Source organism: Eleutherodactylus coqui, chromosome 2, assembly GCF_035609145.1.
Source record: "Eleutherodactylus coqui strain aEleCoq1 chromosome 2, aEleCoq1.hap1, whole genome shotgun sequence".
Lineage (NCBI taxonomy): Eukaryota > Metazoa > Chordata > Amphibia > Anura > Eleutherodactylidae > Eleutherodactylus > Eleutherodactylus coqui.
This window is the reverse complement of record NC_089838.1, coordinates 88,681,291-88,700,345: the sequence shown is the minus strand read 5'-3', so window position 1 is coordinate 88,700,345 and position 19,055 is coordinate 88,681,291. Positions and strand designations below refer to the sequence as shown.

Sequence of the window (19,055 nt, the reverse complement as noted above, 5' to 3'; positions counted from 1 at the left end):
CCGTCTTTGTTTATTTCTGTCAGCTAGGAGTAAACGTTCTATAAGACAGTCTTCAGCCTAGCAAAGACCCCCAGGGCTGCCCGCTGTAAATGTTGTTTCGGACACAGTATATCTATATCCATACAGGTGATAGTTGTTTCTTCTGCCAAGGCAATAGTACAAGGCAGAGTAATAAAGGCAGACCGGTTACATGTTACCATGGAAACCCCTTATTGTAAAGAGGTTGTGATGAGACACCCCTCCAACATTACAAACATCATTAAATTATCATCTTTAATAAGGGAGGTCAGATAGTGAGGCCCAATGGAAACCGATGGAGGTCTTCCCTGTACCGCGCCGCAGAACATGTGTGTGTTATATAAAAATCAGTAAACTATAGAGAATATATTTTTAATCCTGGGAACTAGAAGGTATATTTGTATTGTATATTACTTTGCAAAGTCCACTTGTTGACAAATGTTTTTCTTAACAGGATTGGGATGATTTAATTTCCTGGTGCTCTTTCCATACTAGCATTGACGAAGTTATATCCACCGTGGATATACCACTTAAAAATCTTGTTGGTGGTGTACTCGGTAGTGTACTCGGTGGCCACGGTGGCCTTGGAGGCTTTGGAAGCTTTGGAGGCCTTGAAAAGCTCTTAAATTTTGGATGCAAAAGTAAGGTAATAAAATGCAGTCATTTTTATCTGTTTCTGATATTTACAATTCATCCTAATTAGAGATGAGCGAACGTGTTCTTCCGAGCTTGATATTCGTGCGAATATTAGGGTGTTCGGGATGTTCGTTATTCGTAACGAACACCATGCGGTGTTCGGGTTACTTTCACTTCCTTCCCTGAGACGTTAGCGCGCTTTTCTGGCCAATTGAAAGACAGGGAAGGCATTACAACTTCCCCCTGTGACGTTCAAGCCCTATACCACCCCCCTGCAGTGAGTGGCTGGGAAGATCAGGTGTCCGCCGAATATAAAAGTCGGCCCCTCCCGCGGCTCGCCTCAGATGCCGTGTGAGTTAGATGAGGGACAGTGCTGTTTGTACCGGAGCTGCTGTAGGGAAAGAATTGGTAGTTAGTGTAGGCTTCAAGACCCCCCAAAGGTCCTTATTAGGGCCACTGATAGCTGTGTGTTGGCTGCTGTTAGCAGTGGCAATTTTTTTTTCCTCAAAATCGCCTCTGCAGAGCGTTGCACCCGGCATTAGGGACAGAAGTGCTGCATAGGCAGGGAGAGTGTTAGGAGTGAGTGTAGCCTTCAAGAACCTCAACGGTCCTTTCTAGGGCCATATTTAACCGTGTGCAGTACTGTCCAGGCTGCTGTTAGCTGTGCTGCATTTTTTTTTACTTCTCAAAATCGCCTCTGCAGAGCATTGCACCCTCCATTGATACTGCAGGGAAAGAATTGTGTAGGCAGGGCCACAACACAGTTATTATTCATTGAATATACGCAGTGCTGCCTTTTGGTGGAAAAAAACGGAAAATAATTCTATTTATCCTGCCTCTGTCCGTCCTAAGGGAGGTAGACACGTGTCGGCTGCGTGTGCAACCTTTAAAAATCAGACGCACCCAGCTACGTTTTACTCCTGGCTTCGCCATTTGCTTTCCTTAATTGGGAAAAAAATACCTGCTCTGCCACAGTTAATAACTCTGCTACCCTCACGTTCTGTGACACATTAGCAGGGACACAGCACAGTTATTAAACTTCTCATGTTCATTGAATATACACAGTGCTGCCTTTTGGTGGAAAAAAACGGAAAATAATTCTATTTGTCCTGCCTCTGTCCGTCCTAAGGGCGGTGGACACGTGTCGGCTGCGTGTGCAACCTTTAAAAATCAGACGCACCCAGCTACGTTTTACTCCTGGCTTCGCCATTTGCTTTCCTTAATTGGGAAAAAAAATACCTGCTCTGCCACAGTTAATAACTCTGCTACCCTCACGTTCTGTGACACATTAGCAGGAAAACAGCACAGTTATTAAACTTAGATTATACATTCACTAGAGGCAGTGGGGCCTTTCGTTTTCAAAAAAGGGAAAAAATTATATTTGGCCTGCAGTCTTGCGCCAATTTATTAGCTGCCTGTGAAATCAAATCACTGGTAATACAGCATGCTGAGGGGTAGGGGTAGGCCTAGAGGACGTGGACGTGGCCGAGGACGCGGAGGGCCAAGTCAGGGTGTGGGCACAGGCCGAGCTCCTGATCCAGGTGTGTCGCAGCCGACTGCTGCGCGATTAGGAGAGAGGCACGTTTCTGGCGTCCCCACATTCATCGCCCAATTAATGGGTCCACGCGGGAGACGGTTATTAGAAAATGAGCAGTGTGAGCAGGTCCTGTCCTGGATGGCAGAAAGTGCTTCGAGCAACCTATCGTCAACCCGCAGTTCTGCGCCGTCCACTGCTGCAAATCCGAATCCTCTGTCTGCTGCTCCTCCTTCCTCCCAGCCTCCTCACTCCACTACAATGACACCTGCTCAGGAGCGGGAACACTCCCAGGAACTGTTCTCGGGCCCCTGCTTAGATTGGGCAGCAGCGGTTCCTCTCCCACCAGAGGAGTTTATCGTCACTGATGCCCAACCATTCGAAAGTTCCCGGGGTCCGGGGGAAGAGGCTGGGGACTTCCGCCAACTGTCTCAAAAACTTTCTGTGGGTGAGGAGGACGATGACGATCAGACACAGTTGTCTTGCAGTGAGGCAGTAGTAAGGGCAGTAAGTCCGAGGGAGCAGCGCACAGAGGATTCGGAGGAAGAGCAGCAGGGCGATGAGGTGACTGACCCCACCTGGTGTGCAACGCTTACTCAGGAGGACAGGTCTTCAGAGGGGGAGTCAAGGGCATCAGCAGGGCAGGTTGCAAGAGGCAGTGCGGTGGCCAGGGGTAGAGGCAGGGCCAGACCGAATAATCCACCAACTGTTTCCCAAAGCGCCCCCTCTCGCCATGCCACCCTGCAGAGGCCGAGGTGCTCTAAGGTCTGGCAGTTTTTCACAGAGACGCCTGAAGACCGACGAACAGTGGTGTGCAACCTTTGTCGCGCAAAGCTCAGCCGGGGAGCCAACACCAACAGCCTCACCACCACCACCATGCGCAGACATATGATGGCCAAGCACCCCACAAGGTGGGACGAAGGCCGTTCAGCGCCTCCGGTTTGCACCCCTGCCTCTCCCCCTGTGCCCCAACCTGCCACTGAGATGCAACCCCCCTCTCAGGACACAGGCACTACCGTCTCCTGGCCTGCACCCACACCCTCACCTCCGCTGTCCTCGGCCCCATCCAGCAGTGTAGTTCAGCGCACCGTCCAGCCGTCGCTTGCGCAACTGTTGGAGCGCAAGCGCAAGTACGCCGCCACGCACCCGCACGCTCAAACGTTAACCGTCCGCATAGCAAAATTCATCAGCCTTGAGATGCTGCCGTATAGGGTTGTGGAAACGGAGTCCTTCAAAAGTATCATGGAGGCGGCGGCCCCGCGCTACTCAGTTCCCAGTCGCCACTACTTTTCCCGATGTGCCGTCCCAGCCCTGCACGACCACGTCTCCCGCAACATTGTACGCGCCCTCACCAACGCGGTTACTGCCACGGTCCACTTAACTACGGACACGTGGACAAGCACAGGCGGGCAGGGCCACTACATCTCCCTGACGGCACATTGGGTGAATTTAGTGGAGGCTGGGACAGAGTCAGAGCCCGGGACCGCTCACGTCCTACCCACCCCCAGAATTGCGGGCCCCAGCTCTGTGGTGGTATCTGCGGAGGTGTATGCTTCCTCCACTAAAGCACCCTCCTCCTCCTCCTCCTCTGTCTCGCAATCAAGATGTGTTAGCAGCAGCATGTCGCCAGCAGTCGGTGTCGCGCGGTGTGGCAGCACAGCAGTGGGCAAGCGTCAGCAGGCCGTGCTGAAACTACTCAGCTTAGGCGATAAGAGGCACACGGCCCACGAACTGCTGCAGGGTCTGACAGAGCAGACCGACCGCTGGCTTGCGCCGCTGAGCCTCCAACCGGGCATGGTCGTGTGTGACAACGGCCGTAACCTGGTGGCGGCTCTGCAGCTCGGCAGCCTCACGCACGTGCCATGCCTGGCCCACGTCTTTAATTTGGTGGTTCAGCGCTTTCTGAAAAGCTACCCACGCTTGTCAGACCTGCTCGTAAAGGCGCGCCGCCTCTGCACACATTTCCGCAAGTCCCACACGGACGCTGCCACCCTGCGCACCCTGCAACATCACTTTAAGCTGCCAGTGCACCGACTGCTGTGCGACGTGCCCACACGGTGGAACTCTACGCTCCACGTTGGCCAGGCTCTATGAACAGCGTAGAGCTATAGTCGAATACCAACTCCAACATGGGCGGCGCAGTGGGAGTCAGCCTCCTCAATTCCTTTCAGAAGATTGGGCCTGGTTGGCAGACATGTCCTTGGTAATTTTGAGGAGTCTACCCAGGTGGTGAGCGGCGATGCTACAATCATTAGCGTCACCATTCCTCTGCTATGCATCTTGAGAAATTCCCTGCAAACCATAAAGGCAGCTGCTTTGCGCTCGGAAACGGGGGCGGAGGAAGACAGTATGCCGCTGGATAGTCAGGGCACCCTCCTGTCTATTTCTCAGCGCGTAGAGGAGGAGGAGGAGGAGGAGCATGAGGAGGATGAGGAGGAGGGGGAAGAGACAGCTTGGCCCGCTGCTGACGGTACACCGGCTGATTGCCTGTCATCCTTTCAGCGTGTATGGCCTGAGGAGGAGGAGGAGGAGGATCCTGGCAGTGATCTTCCTAGTGAAGACAGCCATGTGTTGCGTACAGGTACCCTGGCACACATGGCTGACTTCATGTTAGGATGCCTTTCTCGTGACCCTCGCGTTGCACGCATTCTGGCCACGACGGATTACTGGGTGTACACACTTCTCGATCCACGGTATAAGGAGAACCTGCCCACTCTGATTCCCGAAGAGGAAAGGGGTTCGAGAGTGTTGCTATATCACAGGACCCTTGCGGACAAGCTGATGGTAAAATTCCCAGCCGACAGCGCTAGTGGCAGAAGGCGCAGTACCGAGGGCAAGGTAGCAGGGGATGTGCGTAGATCGAGCAGCATGTACATCCCAGGCAGTGCAACAGTCTTTAAGGGCCTGGCCAGCTTTATGGCTCCCCACCAAGACTGTGTCACCGCTCCCCAGTCAAGGCTGAGTCGGCGGGAGCACTGTAAAAGGATGGTGAGGGAGTACGTAGCGGATCGCACGACCATCCTCGGTGACGCCTCTGCCCCCTACAACTACTGGGTGTCGAAGCTGGACACGTGGCCTGAACTAGCGCTGTATGCCCTGGAGGTGCTTGCTTGTCCTGCGGCTAGCGTCTTGTCGGAGAGGGTGTTTAGTGCGGCTGGGGGAATCATCACAGATAAGGATAGCCGCTTGTCAACCGACAGTGCCGACAGGCTAACACTCATCAAGATGAACAAAGGCTGGATTTCCCCAGACTTCTGTTCTCCACCAGCGGACAGCAGCGATACGTAAGCAATACGTAGGCTGCACCCGCGGATGGAAGCTACGCTCTCTCTCACCATCCAAAACGGGGACATTTCTGCTTCATCAATCTGTGTCTAATATTCCTCCTCCTCCTCCTGCTCCTCCTCCTGAAACCTCACGTAATCACGCTGAACGGGCAATTTTTCTTAGGGCCACAAGGCTCACTCAAATAATTTTTCTGAACAATTTTTATAAGTTTCAATGCGCTTAAAAGCGTTTGAAACTTTAACTTGAACCAATTTTTCGTTACACTGGGCTGCCTCCAGGCCTAGTTACCACTTAAGCCACATTAACCAAAGCGATTCACCTGCCATCTTGGTTGGGCATGGCCAATTTTTACTGAGGTACATTAGTACTGTTGGTACACCAAATTTTTGGGGCCCTCACCTACAGTGTAATCATAGCAATTTGTATGTTCTTCGCCTGCACTCATGGTACAGAAAGGTGTGTGGGGTTGGCCTACACTTTAGCTACATAAATGTAACTTGGGCCTTGGCTATACTAAGGCTACTGAAATGGAACGAAGACTGCGCTCCCGCTATACTGCTGCTTCGGAATTGTTACTGGGGCCTGTCTTGAGTGCTACTATTGCTGACATGGAACGAAGACTGCGCTCCCGCTATACTGCTGCTTCGGAATTGTTACTGGGGCCTGTCTTGAGTGCTACTATTGCTGACATGGAACGAAGACTGCGCTCCCGCTATACTGCTGCTTCGGAATTGTTACTGGGGCCTGTCTTGAGTGCTACTATTGCTGACATGGAACGAAGACTGCGCTCCTCCTATAATGCTGCTAGTGATATGTTAGTGGGGCCTGTCCTAATGCTACGGCTGAAATGTTACGAATTCTGGGCTCTGCCTATACCGCTGCTAATGGTATGTCTCTGGGGTGTGGAAACAGAGGCTTCCCAAAGACATGATGGCGGCGAGGCCATTTCCCACCAACGCGGTTACTGTAAAGGTGCATATAACCACGGACATGTGGAGAGGACACGTAGTGCCTCAAAAACATCCCCCTCCTCCTCCAACAGGGAAAACATTCTTGGCAAATGTCTTTGCATTGGTTCGTCTGGTGGCAGTCCAAGAATTTCACCTTTACTGACACAACAAGAGAGCCCCCACACCATCCCCCCGCCACGGCCCACTTAATCCTGGCCGCATTCCGAAAACCAACAAAATACAACCGTGCTACTAGGTCCGCAGTCACCACCACATTACCACCAACGCGGTTACTGTAAAGGTGCATATAACCACGGACACGTGGAGAGGACACGTAGTGCCTCAAAAACATCCCCCTCCTCCTCCAACAGGGAAAACATTCTTGGCAAATGTCTTTGCATTGGTTTGTCTGGTGGCAGTCCAAGAATTTCACCTTTACCGACACTACAAGAGAGCCCCCACACCATCCCCCCGCCACGGCCCACTTAATCCTGGCCGCATTCCGAAAACCAACAAAATACAACCGTGCTACTAGGTCCGCAGTCACCACCACATTACCACCAACGCGGTTACTGTAAAGGTGCATATAACCACGGACACGTGGAGAAGACACGTAGTGCCTCAAAAACATCCCCCTCCTCCTCCAACAGGGAAAACATTCTTGGCAAATGTCTTTGCATTGGTTCGTCTGGTGGCAGTCCAAGAATTTCACCTTTACCGACACAACAAGAGAGCCCCCACACCATCCCCCCGCCACGGCCCACTTAATCCTGGCCGCATTCCGAAAACCAACAAAATACAACCGTGCTACTAGGTCCGCAGTCACCACCACATTACCACCAACGCGGTTACTGTTAAGGTACATATTACCAGTCTGACTGGGGCATGCAGACACCTTGACAGAATGAATAGTGTGTGGCACATAGGTTCCCCATTGCTATGCCCACGTGTGCAGCTCCTGATGGCGGTGGCACAGGATTCTATTTCTCATTGCTTCTGTACAGCATTGTGGGCTATCGCCCCGCCCCTTTTAAAGAGGGCCGCTGCCTAGCCATGCCAACCCTCTGCAGTGTGTGCCTGCTGTTCCTCCTCATGGCAGACGCACTTCTAAATAGACATGAGTGTGGCGTGGCATGAGGGCAGCTGAAGGCTGCGCAGGGACACTTTGGTGTGCGCTGTGGGGGGGAGGGGGGGCGGTTGGTCAGCATGTAACCCAGGAGAAGTGGCAGCGGAGTGTCATCCAGGCAGTGATTGTGCTTTGTTGTAGGTAGTGTGGTGCTTAGCAAAGGTATGCCATGCTAATGAGGGCTTTTCAGAAGTAAAAGTTGTTGGGAGGGGGGGGGGCACTCTTGCCGGTATTGTGGCTTAATAGTGGGACCTGTGAACTTGAGATGCAGCCCAACATGTAGCCCCTCGCCTGCCCTATCCGTTTCTGTGTCATTCCCATCACTTTCTTGAATTGCCCAGATTTTCACACATGAAAACCTTAGCGAGCATCGGCGAAATACAAAAATGCTCTGGTCGCCCATTGACTTCAATGGGGTTCGTTGTTCGAAACGAACCCTCGAACATCGCGGGAAGTTCGTTCCGAATAACGAACACCCGAACATTTTGGTGTTCGCTCATCTCTAATCCTAATCAGACAAATTAACCCGTTATATGTCTACAGAACTAATTTACTATCCAGTACACCAAAATAAATGCTAATTACTTGCTGCTGTACTGATTTTCTTCATTGCGCCATTCTATATATTAGAGAAAATAAACCGGATGCAGCTTGGCTTTCCATTGAACAGCGCACTTCATAAACTACATAGTTTGTGCTCCAGAAACGTACTACTGTCATCAGATTTTGATTTGTACGATATTTGCATTGATTGGTAATATTTTCTATTGGGCATACGTGGATCCGTGATTGCCCAGGTGAAAGTACACTGACAGATACAGATGAGATACTGATGATATAAGGATGCAATATCCTAACATGCTTGCATTATGGGTCCATATTCTGGACGTGTTACAAAACTCTTGCATGAGGCGGGTTTTAACTACTATTTTTATGTATTTTGGCGTAGGTTATGCAGGGGTGTGGTTTTTTTTGGCAGAAATCGTAGCGTCCAAATGTTTGCTATATGTCAGTAATAATATATGAAAAGCCCTACAAATATTGTGGTTTTTGCAGCTGTTTGTTTCTCACTTTTGCAGCTGTGCTTTATGGGGCCATGGTGTTTTTATCAAATACTCTGGATATTGTGTTTTTTCCTGTCATTTTTCAGGCAGCTATATAGAAAAAATGTGAGAAAAAAAAGTAGAAAAAAGCATGAGTGTATTAGAAAAAAAAGTCAGTTAAAAATGCAGACAACATCCAAAATACGCTTGTAGGCTTTCTGTTTGTTTTTTTTTGTTTTGTTTTTTTCAGACTTATATGGGAGGTTTGGTGAGCAGGACTTGGACTCCTGGGACCCCTATAGCTAGACTGAGTCAAGCAGAGCGGACGTGACATGAAGTCGCATGGAGCTTTCCCAGTGCATTCCAGGGGTTAATGGGATCCCAGTAGTTGTGTGGCATATCCTAACCACCAATGTCTGTCCTGAGACAGCCCTGCAGGTTCCTGGGTTCACGGAGCACCCATTTAGTACAGAGGGAACAGTGCCTGCTGTAGAGGAACAGACCGTTACTGCATGATAGGAACCCAGTGGGATCAATGAGGGCTTCCCTGCTTAGGAAAGTGGCGGCAAAGAAGAGTGATGGCAGACATTGTGTGTGGGGGGCATCCTCTGAGCGCCTGCTGCTTGGGAACCACCACTCCCTGCTGCTCACTCCTCTAAATACCATAGCAGGATTTTCCTACTGAAAGGAGGTGATTGGACCCTGAGGACACCTAGAAGGCGTCTGTCCATGTAATAAGGGATACAATTACACACACAGTACATATATGTGGTATCTTCCATAATCCCCCACTAACCATGGCTTCTTGTGTTTTGCAGGTACCTTACATCACTATGGCACAGGCATGCCACAAGATCTGATTTCTTTCTAATCACCTCTCTATCTATACATTTGGATAATAGAATGAAAACTGTTATCTGAAGAGAAGTAATTGTACCTCTGATTGGTTCTTTTACAATAAATTACTTTCTGAGCATTACATTGAGATTGTCTGTTACATTATTGGAACCCCAAGATAATGGGGAGAAATAGTCAAATGCTTGATCCCATCATCTCAGACTGAATGTGGCACATTGATGCCAACAATAAGCCTTGTATACAGCTTTCAACTACAAATGTATGGTGCGTTCCATAGACTTTCTTACATTTGTTAATAACATTCCCCTAAGGTTCCGATCTGAGGTGAAACTATTGTAACCAATTAGTAGACATTATTTAAGCTTCTACTCTGCAGATCTTATTAAGCACAGAAATGAGCATCATGATACACAAAGCTAGGACTCCCGACATGCAGTGGGGGAGGGGAATCACAGGCAACATCCAGCGGGCAAGTGGTGTGGTGAGGGAGTAAACCATGCTAGGGCATCCTGTGTGGTGAGGGGATGAACTATGCTAGGGCATCCTGTGTGGTGAGCCACTAATTCTCTTCCCTATCCGGCGACTGTGTCCCTAAGACAACTTCTACGGGCACAGTTCACTATCCTGCTATCTTTACCTATAGCAAACTATCACTATCCTACTGACAAAATATGATTGTTCTCAGTAATAGAAACCAAGTAATTAGAGATGAGCGAGCCTACTCGGCCACGCCCCTTTTTCGCCCGAGCACCGCGATTTTCGAGTACTTCCGTACTCGGGCGAAAAGATTCAGGGGCGACGTGGGTGAGTGGGGGGTTGCAGCAGGGAGTGGGGGGGGAAAGGGAGAGAGGGCTCCCCCCTGTTCCCCGCTGCTACCCCCCCCGCCGCTATGCCTCCCCCCGCCCCCTGAATCTTTTCACCCGAGTACTGAAGTACTCAAAAATCGCGATGCTCGATCGAGTAAATACTCGAAACGAGTAGATTCGCTCATCACTACAAGTAATCTTTTAGATATGATACTTTTTAGTGGCTAAAAAAAATGCATGATGTTACAGCGAGCTTTCGGGTCTTCTATCGACCCTTCATCAGGCATAATGAAACTGGTTTGGATGGGACACATATATGATATACAAGTGCAGAGAGAACACCCCTCTTGATGTAAATACAAATGTTCACACACAGAAATATGAGACTGTTTTGCACTCAAAACACCAGACAACCTGAGTTGAGACATAAATATGTAATCAGTCCACTGAGCTCAGGAATGTGACAGTTTTATGATGTGTGTTATCTCTTGTTCTGCATATAGAAGAAGATGCAATTCCTCTACATGCAGCACCACCTATTGGATGGCAACATTCTTACAAATCCCTTTTTTTAATTTTTATGAATTTTTCTTTTAAAAAAAATGAAAAAAATAATGATTGGGAAGAGGACATCCCTCTTGATCTCCTTCAGACCTTTCGTATTCTCCACTTATGCAAGAATCCCGGGAAGAGGTTTATTCCATTTTTGAGGGTATCAAACATGGCCATAGATTTATACTCCCAAATTCTTCTGTGATGCTGTGACTTTGAAGTTGCCCTTCAGTATGGTGGCTCTGGTGATTTGGTCATCAATTAAAGTGGAATGGTACCCTTGATTTAATAATGTCTATTTGAGATTGTGTAAATGCTCCTCTCTGTCTGTTGGGTTGGAGCAGATCTGGTTGTATCTGATGCCCTGCCTGTAAACAATGGACTTTTTGACGTGTTTAGGGTGGAAGCTGTCCCATCTAAGGTATGTGGGTCGATCAATTAGGTTTTGGTATGGGGATGTCTGTATTGAGTTGTTCAAAATTTTTAAGGTGCTGTCTAGAGATGAGCGAGCACCAAAATGCTCGGGTGCTCGTTACTCGGGACGAACTTTTCGCGATGCTCGAGGGTTCGTTTCGAGTAACGAACCCATTGAAGTCAATGGGCGACCCGAGCATTTTTGTATTTCGCCGATGCTCGCTAAGGTTTCCTTGTGTGAAAATCTGGGCAATTCAAGAAAGTGATGGGAACGACACAGCAACGGATAGGGCAGGCGAGGGGCTACATGTTGGGCTGCATCTCAAGTTCACAGGTCCCACTATTAAGCCACAATAGCGGCAAGAGTGGCCCCCCCCCCTCCCAAAAACTTTTACTTCTGAAAAGCCCTCATTAGCATGGCTTACCTTAGCTAAGCACCACACTACCTACAACAAAGCACAATCACTGCCTGCATGACACTCCACTGCCACTTCTCCTGGGTTACATGCTGACCAACCGCCCCCCCTCCCACCCACAGTGCACACCAAAGTGTCCCTGCGCAGCCTTCAGCCGCCCTCATGCCACACCACCCTCATGTCTATTTAGAAGTGCGTCTGCCATGAGGAGGAACCGCAGGCACACACTGCAGAGGGTTGGCACGGCTAGGCAGCGACCCTCTTTAAAAGGGGCGGGGCGATAGCCCACAATACTGTACAGAAGCAATGAGAAATAGAATCCTGTGCCACCGCCATCAGGAGCTGCACACGTGGGCATAGCAATGGGGAACCTATGTGCCACACACTATTCATTCTGTCAAGGTGTCTCTGCATGCACCAGTCAGACCGGGCTTTTTAATTCATAGACACAGGCAGGTACAACTCCCTATTGTGAAGTCCCTGTCGACCGACAGCATGGGTGGCTCCCTGGAACCCACCGGCGATACACAAAAATATCCCATTGCATTGCCCAACACAGCTGAGGTAGTAATGTTGTGCTTAATGCAGGTGGGCTTCGGCCCACACTGCATGCCCCAGTCAGACTGGGGTTCTTTACAAGTGGAAACAGATGCATTTATAATTCCCTGTGGACCCACAGCATGGGTGGCTCCCTGGAACCCACCGGAGGTACATAGAAATATCCCATTGCATTGCCCAACACAGCTGAGGTAGTAATGTCGTGCTTAATGCAGGTGGGCTTCGGCCCACACTGCATGCCCCAGTCAGACTGGGGTTCTTTACAAGTGGCAACAGATGCATTTATAATTCCCTGTGGACCCACAGCATGGGTGGCTCCCTGGAACCCACCGGCGGTACATAGAAATATCCCATTGCATTGCCCAACACAGCTGAGGTAGTAATGTCGTGCTTAATGCAGGTGGGCTTCGGCCCACACTGCATGCCCCAGTCAGACTGGGGTTCTTTACAAGTGGAAACAGATGCATTTATAATTCCCTGTGGACCCACAGCATGGGTGGGTGCCAGGAAGCCACCGGCGGTACATAGAAATATCCCATTGCATTGCCCAACACAGCTGAGGTAGTAATGTCGTGCTTAATGCAGGTGGGCTTTGGCCCACACTGCATGCCCCAGTCAGACTGGGGTTCTTTACAAGTGGAAACAGATGCATTTATAATTCCCTGTGGACCCACAGCATGGGTGGGTGCCAGGAAGCCACCGGCGGTACATAAATATATCCCATTGCATTGCCCAACACAGCGGATGTAACGTCAGCTGTAATGCAGGTGGGCTAAAAATTCATTTGATTACACTGTAGGCGAGGGCCCACAAAAATTGCTGTATCAACTGTACTAATGTACATCAGAAAAATTGGCCCTGGCCAACCAAGAGGGCAGGTTAAACCCATGAATCGCTTTGGTTAATGTGGCTTAAGTGGTAACTAGGCCTGGAGGCAGCCCAGTTTAACGAAAAATTGGTTCAAGTTAAAGTTTCAACGCTTTTAAGCGCATTGAAACATATAGAAATTGTTTAGAAAAATTAGATGAGTGAGCCTTGTGGCCCTAAGAAAAATTGCCCATTCAGCGTGATTACGTGAGGTTTCAGGAGGAGGAGCAGGAGGAGGAGGAGGAATATTAGACACAGATTGATGAAGCAGAAATGTCCCCGTTTTGGATGGTGAGAGAGAACGTAGCTTCCATCCGCGGGTGCAGTCTACGTATTGCTTACGTATCGCTGCTGTCCGCTGGTGGAGAAGAGAAGTCTGGGGAAATCCAGGCTTTGTTCATCTTGATGAGTGTTAGCCTGTCGGCACTGTCGGTTGACAGGCGGGTACGCTTATCTGTGATGATTCCCCCAGCCGCACTAAACACCCTTTCCGACAAGACGCTAGCCACAGGACAAGCAAGCACCTCCAGGGCATACAGCGCTAGTTCAGGCCACGTGTCCAGCTTCGACACCCAGTAGTTGTAGGTGGCAGAGGCGTCACGGAGGACGGTCGTGCGATCGGCTACGTACTCCCTCACCATCCTTTTACAGTGCTCCCGCCTTGACTGGGGAGTGGTGACACAGTCTTGGTGGGGAGCCATAAAGCTGTCCAGGCCCTTAAAGACTGTTGCACTGTCTGGGCTGTACATGCTGCTCGATCTCCGCACCTCCCCTGCTACCTGGCCCTCGGAACTGCGCCTTCTGCCACTAGCGCTGTCGGATGGGAATTTTACCATCAGCTTGTCCGCCAGGGTCCTGTGGTATAGCAACACTCTCGAACCCCTTTCCTCTTCGGGATTGAGAGTGGGAAGGTTCTCCTTATAGCGTGGGTCGAGCAGTGTGTACACCCAGTAATCCGTAGTGGCCAGAATGCGTGTAACGCGAGGGTCACGAGAAAGGCATCCTAACATGAAGTCAGCCATGTGTGCCAGGGTACCTGTACGCAACACATGGCTGTCCGCACTAGGAAGATCACTTTCAGGATCTTCCTCCTCCTCCTCCCCCGGTCATACACGCTGAAATGATGACAGGCAAGCAGCATGGGTACCATCAGCAGTGGGCCAAGCTGTCTCTTCCCCCTCCTCCTCATCCTCCTCATGCTCCTCCTCCTCCTCCTGAACGCGCTGAGATATAGACAGGAGGGTGCTCTGACTATCCAGCGACATGCTGTCTTCCCCCGGCTCTGTTTCCGAGCGCAAAGCGGCTGCCTTTATGGTTTGCAGGGAACTTCTCAAGATGCATAGCAGAGGAATGGTGACGCTAATGATTGCAGCATCGCCGCTCACCACCTGGGTAGACTGCTCAAAGTTTCGAAGGACCTGGCAGATGTCTGCCAACCAGGCCCACTCTTCTGAAAAGAATTGAGGAGGCTGACTCCCACTGCGCCGCCCATGTTGGAGTTGGTATTCCACTATAGCTCTACGCTGCTCATAGAGCCTAGCCAACATGTGGAGCGTAGAGTTCCACCGTGTGGGCACGTCGCACAGCAGTCGGTGCACTGGCAGATTAAAGCGATGTTGCAGGGTGCGCAGGGTGGCAGCGTCCGTGTGGGACTTGCGGAAATGTGCGCAGAGCCGGCGCACCTTTACGAGCAGGTCTGACAAGCGTGGGTAGCTTTTCAGAAAGCGCTGAACCACCAAATTAAAGACGTGGGCCAGGCATGGCACGTGCGTGAGGCTGCCGAGCTGCAGAGCCGCCACCAGGTTACGGCCGTTGTCACACACGACCATGCCCGGTTGGAGGCTCAGCGGCGCAAGCCAACGGTCGGTCTGCTCTGTCAGACCCTGCAGCAGTTCGTGGGCCGTGTGCCTCCTATCTCCTAAGCTGAGTAGTTTCAGCACGGCCTGCTGACGCTTGCCCACCGCTGTGCTGCCACGCCGCGCGACACCGACTGCTGGCGACGTCCTGCTGCTGCTGACACATCTAGATTGCGAGACAGAGGTTGAGGAGGAGGAGGAGGGTGCTTTAGTGGACGAAGCATACACCGCCGAACATACCACCACCGAGCTGGGGCCCGCAATTCTGGGGGTGGGTAGGACGTGAGCGGTCCCAGGCTCTGACTCTGTCCCAGCCTCCACTAAATTCACCCAATGTGCCGTCAGGGAGATGTAGTGGCCCTGCCCGCCTGTGCTTGTCCACGTGTCCGTAGTTAAGTGGACCTTGCCACTAACCGCATTGGTGAGGGCGCGTACAATGTTGCGGGAGACGTGGTCGTGCAGGGCTGGGACGGCACATTGGGAAAAGTAGTGGCGACTGGGAACTGAGTAGCGCGGGGCCGCCGCCGCCATCATAGCTTTGAAAGCCTCCGTTTCCACAACCCTATACGGCAGCATCTCAAGGCTGATAAATTTGGCGATGTGGACGGTTAACGATTGAGCGTGCGGGTGCGTGGCGGCGTACTTGCGCTTGCGCTCCAACACTTGCGCTAGCGACGGCTGGACTGTGCGGTGCGAGACATTGGTGGATGGGGCCGAGGACAGCGGAGGTGAGGGTGTGGGTGCAGGCCAGGAGACGGTAGTGCCTGTGTCCTGAGAGGGGGGTTGGATCTCAGTGGCAGGTTGGGGCACAGGGGGAGAGGCAGCGGTGCAAACCGGAGGCGGTGAACGGCCTTCGTCCCACCTTGTGGGGTGCTTGGCCATCATATGTCTGCGCATGCTGGTGGTGGTGAGGCTGTTGGTGGTGGCTCCCCGGCTGATCTTGGCGCGACAAAGGTTGCACACCACTGTTCGTCGGTCCTCAGGCGTCTCTGTGAAAAACTGCCAGACCTTTGAGCACCTCGGCCTCTGCAGGGTGGCATGGCACGAGGGGGCGCTTTGGGAAACAGTTGGTGGATTATTCAGTCTGGCCCTGCCTCTACCCCTGGACACCGCACTGCCTCTTGCAACCTGCCCTGCTGCTGCCTCCCCCTCTGAAGACCTGTCCTGAGTAGGCGTTGCACACCAGGTGGGGTCAGTCACCTCATCGTCCAGCTGCTCTTCCTCCGAATCCTTTGTGCGCTCCTCCCTCGCACTTACTGCCCTTAATACTACCTCACTGCAAGACAACTGTGTCTCATCGTCATCGTCCTCCTCACCCACTGAAAGGTCTTGAGACTGTAGGCAGAAGTCCCCAGCCTCATCCCCCGGACCCCGGGAACTTTCCAATGGTTGGGCATCAGTGACGATAAACTCCTCTGGTGGGAGAGGAACCACTGCTGCCCAATCTGAGCAGGGGCCCGAGAACAGTTCCTGAGAGTCTTCCCGCTCCTGAGCATGTGTCATTGTAGTGGAGTGCGGAGGCTGGGAGGAAGGAGGAGCAGCAGACAGAGGATTCGGATTTGCAGCAGTGGACGGCGCAGAACTCTGGGTGGATGATAGCTTGCTGGAAGCACTTTCTGCCATCCAGGACAGGACCTGCTCACACTGCTCATTTTCTAATAAAGGTCTCCCGCGTGGACCCATTAATTGTGCGATGAATGTGGGGACGCCAGAAACGTGCCTCTCTCCTAATCGCGCAGCAGTCGGCTGCGACACACCTGGATCAGGAGCTCGGCCTGTGCCCTCACCCTCACTTGGGCCTACGCGTCCTCGGCCGTGTCCACGTCCTCTAGCCCTACCCCTACCCCTACCCCTCAGCATGCTGTATTACCAGTGATTTCACAGCCAGGAAATAAATTGGTGCAAGCCTGCAGGCCAAATATAATTTTTTCCCTGCTTTTTACAAGGAACACTCACACTGTGTGTATTCAATGAATACTAAGTTTAATAACTGTGTTGTGGCCCTGCCAATTTGTCCCAGAACTGCAGTGATGCAAAGTAATTCGCTACCTACAGCAGATCAGGGATTTCCCATGCAGGAAAAAAATTGCCGCACGCCTGCGGTAAAACGTAGCTGACTGCGTCTGATTTTTTCTGAACGTTCAGCGCACAGCACACACGTACACAGAGCCCTGAGTACTGTCAGAGGCAGGCCAAATAGAATTTTTTCCCTGCTTTTTACAAGGAACACCCACACTGCGTGTATTCAATGAATACTAAGTTTAATAACTGTGTTGTGGCCCTGCCAATTTGTCCCAGAACTGCAGTGATGCAAAGTAATTCGCTACCTACAGCAGATCAGGGATTTCCCATGCAGGAAAAAAATTGCCGCACGCCTGCGGTAAAACGTAGCTGACTGCGTCTGATTTTTTCTGAACGTTCAGCGCACAGCACACACGTACACAGAGCCCTGAGTACTGTCAGAGGCAGGCCAAATAGAATGTTTTCCCTGCTTTTTACAAGGAACACCCACACTGCGTGTATTCAATGAATAATGTATGTCTTCTGGCCCTGCCTACACAATTCTATCCCTGTTGTATTAATGCCGGGTGCAATGCTCTGCACAGCCGGTTTTGAGAAAAGAAAAAAAAATGCAACACTGCTAACAGCAGCCTGGACAGTACTGCACACGGATAGATGTGGCCCTAGAAAGGACCGTTGGGGTTCTTGAAGCCTACACTAACTCCTAACACTCTCCCTGCCTGACCCCCACTTCTGTCCCTATTGCAGGGCGCAATGCTCTGCAGATCCAATTTTGGAAAAAAAAAATAAAATACTGTGCTAACAGTACTGCACACTAGTAGATGTGGCCCTAAGAAGGGCCGTTGGGGTTCTTGAAGCCTACACTAACTCCTAACGCTCTCCCTACAGCAGCTCCAGCACGATAGTACTTTCCCTCAGCTAACTCACAAGGCATGTGTGGCGAGCCGCGGGAGGGGCCGATTTTTATACTCGGGTGACATCTGATCTTTCCAGCCACTCACAGCAGGGGGGTGGTATAGGGCTTGAACGTCACAGGGGGAAGTTGTAATGCCTTCCCTGTCTTTCAATTGGCCAGAAAAGCGAGCTAACGTCTCAGAGAGGAAACTGAAAGTAACCGGAACACCGCGTGGTACTCGTTACGAGTAACGAGCATCCCGAACACCCTAATATTCGCACGAATATCAAGCTCGGACGAGTACGTTCGCTCATCTCTAGTGCTGTCCTAAAAGTTGATTTCTGTATACGAGTAGCTTAATGTCAGGTTTATGGTGGGGTCAAATGCATTGAAAAGGGGGTACCAAACCCCTTTTTTTCATTTTACCCTACTCTCTTATACCCAAACTGACTTGTTCTCTGCAGTACACAGACTGACAGCTGGCTGTACTCTCACTATCTGACCTCTTACTATCACTCGCATCGGTGAGCGGAGATTAAACTTAAACTTTTTAAAAAACTTTTACGTGATTGCCATTATGCATTGGATAACCTCGATCACGTGACCGAGGACAGCTCACCGTGGCCCTCAGCACACTGCTCCAGGCTCTCGGATACCTTTGGTAGCCAAGAACAAGGACATTTTGAATTTCCCAGACTCTCCCAAGGTTCTGTGCTTGTGTTCGCCTTCTTCCTGACAGGCGCATGCGCCAAAGCTGTTTTTTTGTGCATGCATCCGCTATTTTGGCAACGGGCCCATGTGTAAAAGCCGGGGTAAAGTCTGTAGATAAATCCGGGGCGCCTTAGGTACGTAATTTCATCATATCCGTGAGGGGGGATGAAACAAACTTTTTTGTTGTTGCTTTTATTCACTTGTCTTTTACTTTACATGATCGCTATTATCCATCGGATAACATACAGTGGTTCCCGGTGACATCTCCCAGTTCTTGGCTACTCATGCTAGCCGGGAGCAGGCAGATTTTGAAACTCCCTTACTGCCCGACCTTCTACACATACATGCACCTGATGTTTTACATCTGGCACACACCCGCAGAAGACTGCGTCACGTCCTTGAAGGACCAGAATGCTGCGGAGCATTGTGGAGGACAGAAGTGAGTAGTTTCAGCTCCCCTAATGGATCCAAGCCATGAGGGGAGCTAAAACTTTAACTTTTTTTC

At 50.9% G+C, this 19,055-nt stretch overlaps 1 protein-coding gene across 1 annotated transcript in view; it reads left to right on the top strand.

Annotated features, from left to right (window-relative positions):
• Positions 1-9,455, top strand: part of LOC136610003 (uncharacterized) — an 81,289-nt gene extending 71,834 nt beyond the window's left edge. Inside the window, exons 9-10 of the mRNA XM_066589276.1 lie at positions 473-664; positions 9,414-9,455. Of these exons, the coding sequence (XP_066445373.1) occupies positions 473-664; positions 9,414-9,455 (234 nt within the window). The remainder of the gene's footprint in view (positions 1-472; positions 665-9,413) is intronic.
• The last annotated feature ends 9,600 nt before the right edge of the window (positions 9,456-19,055 follow it).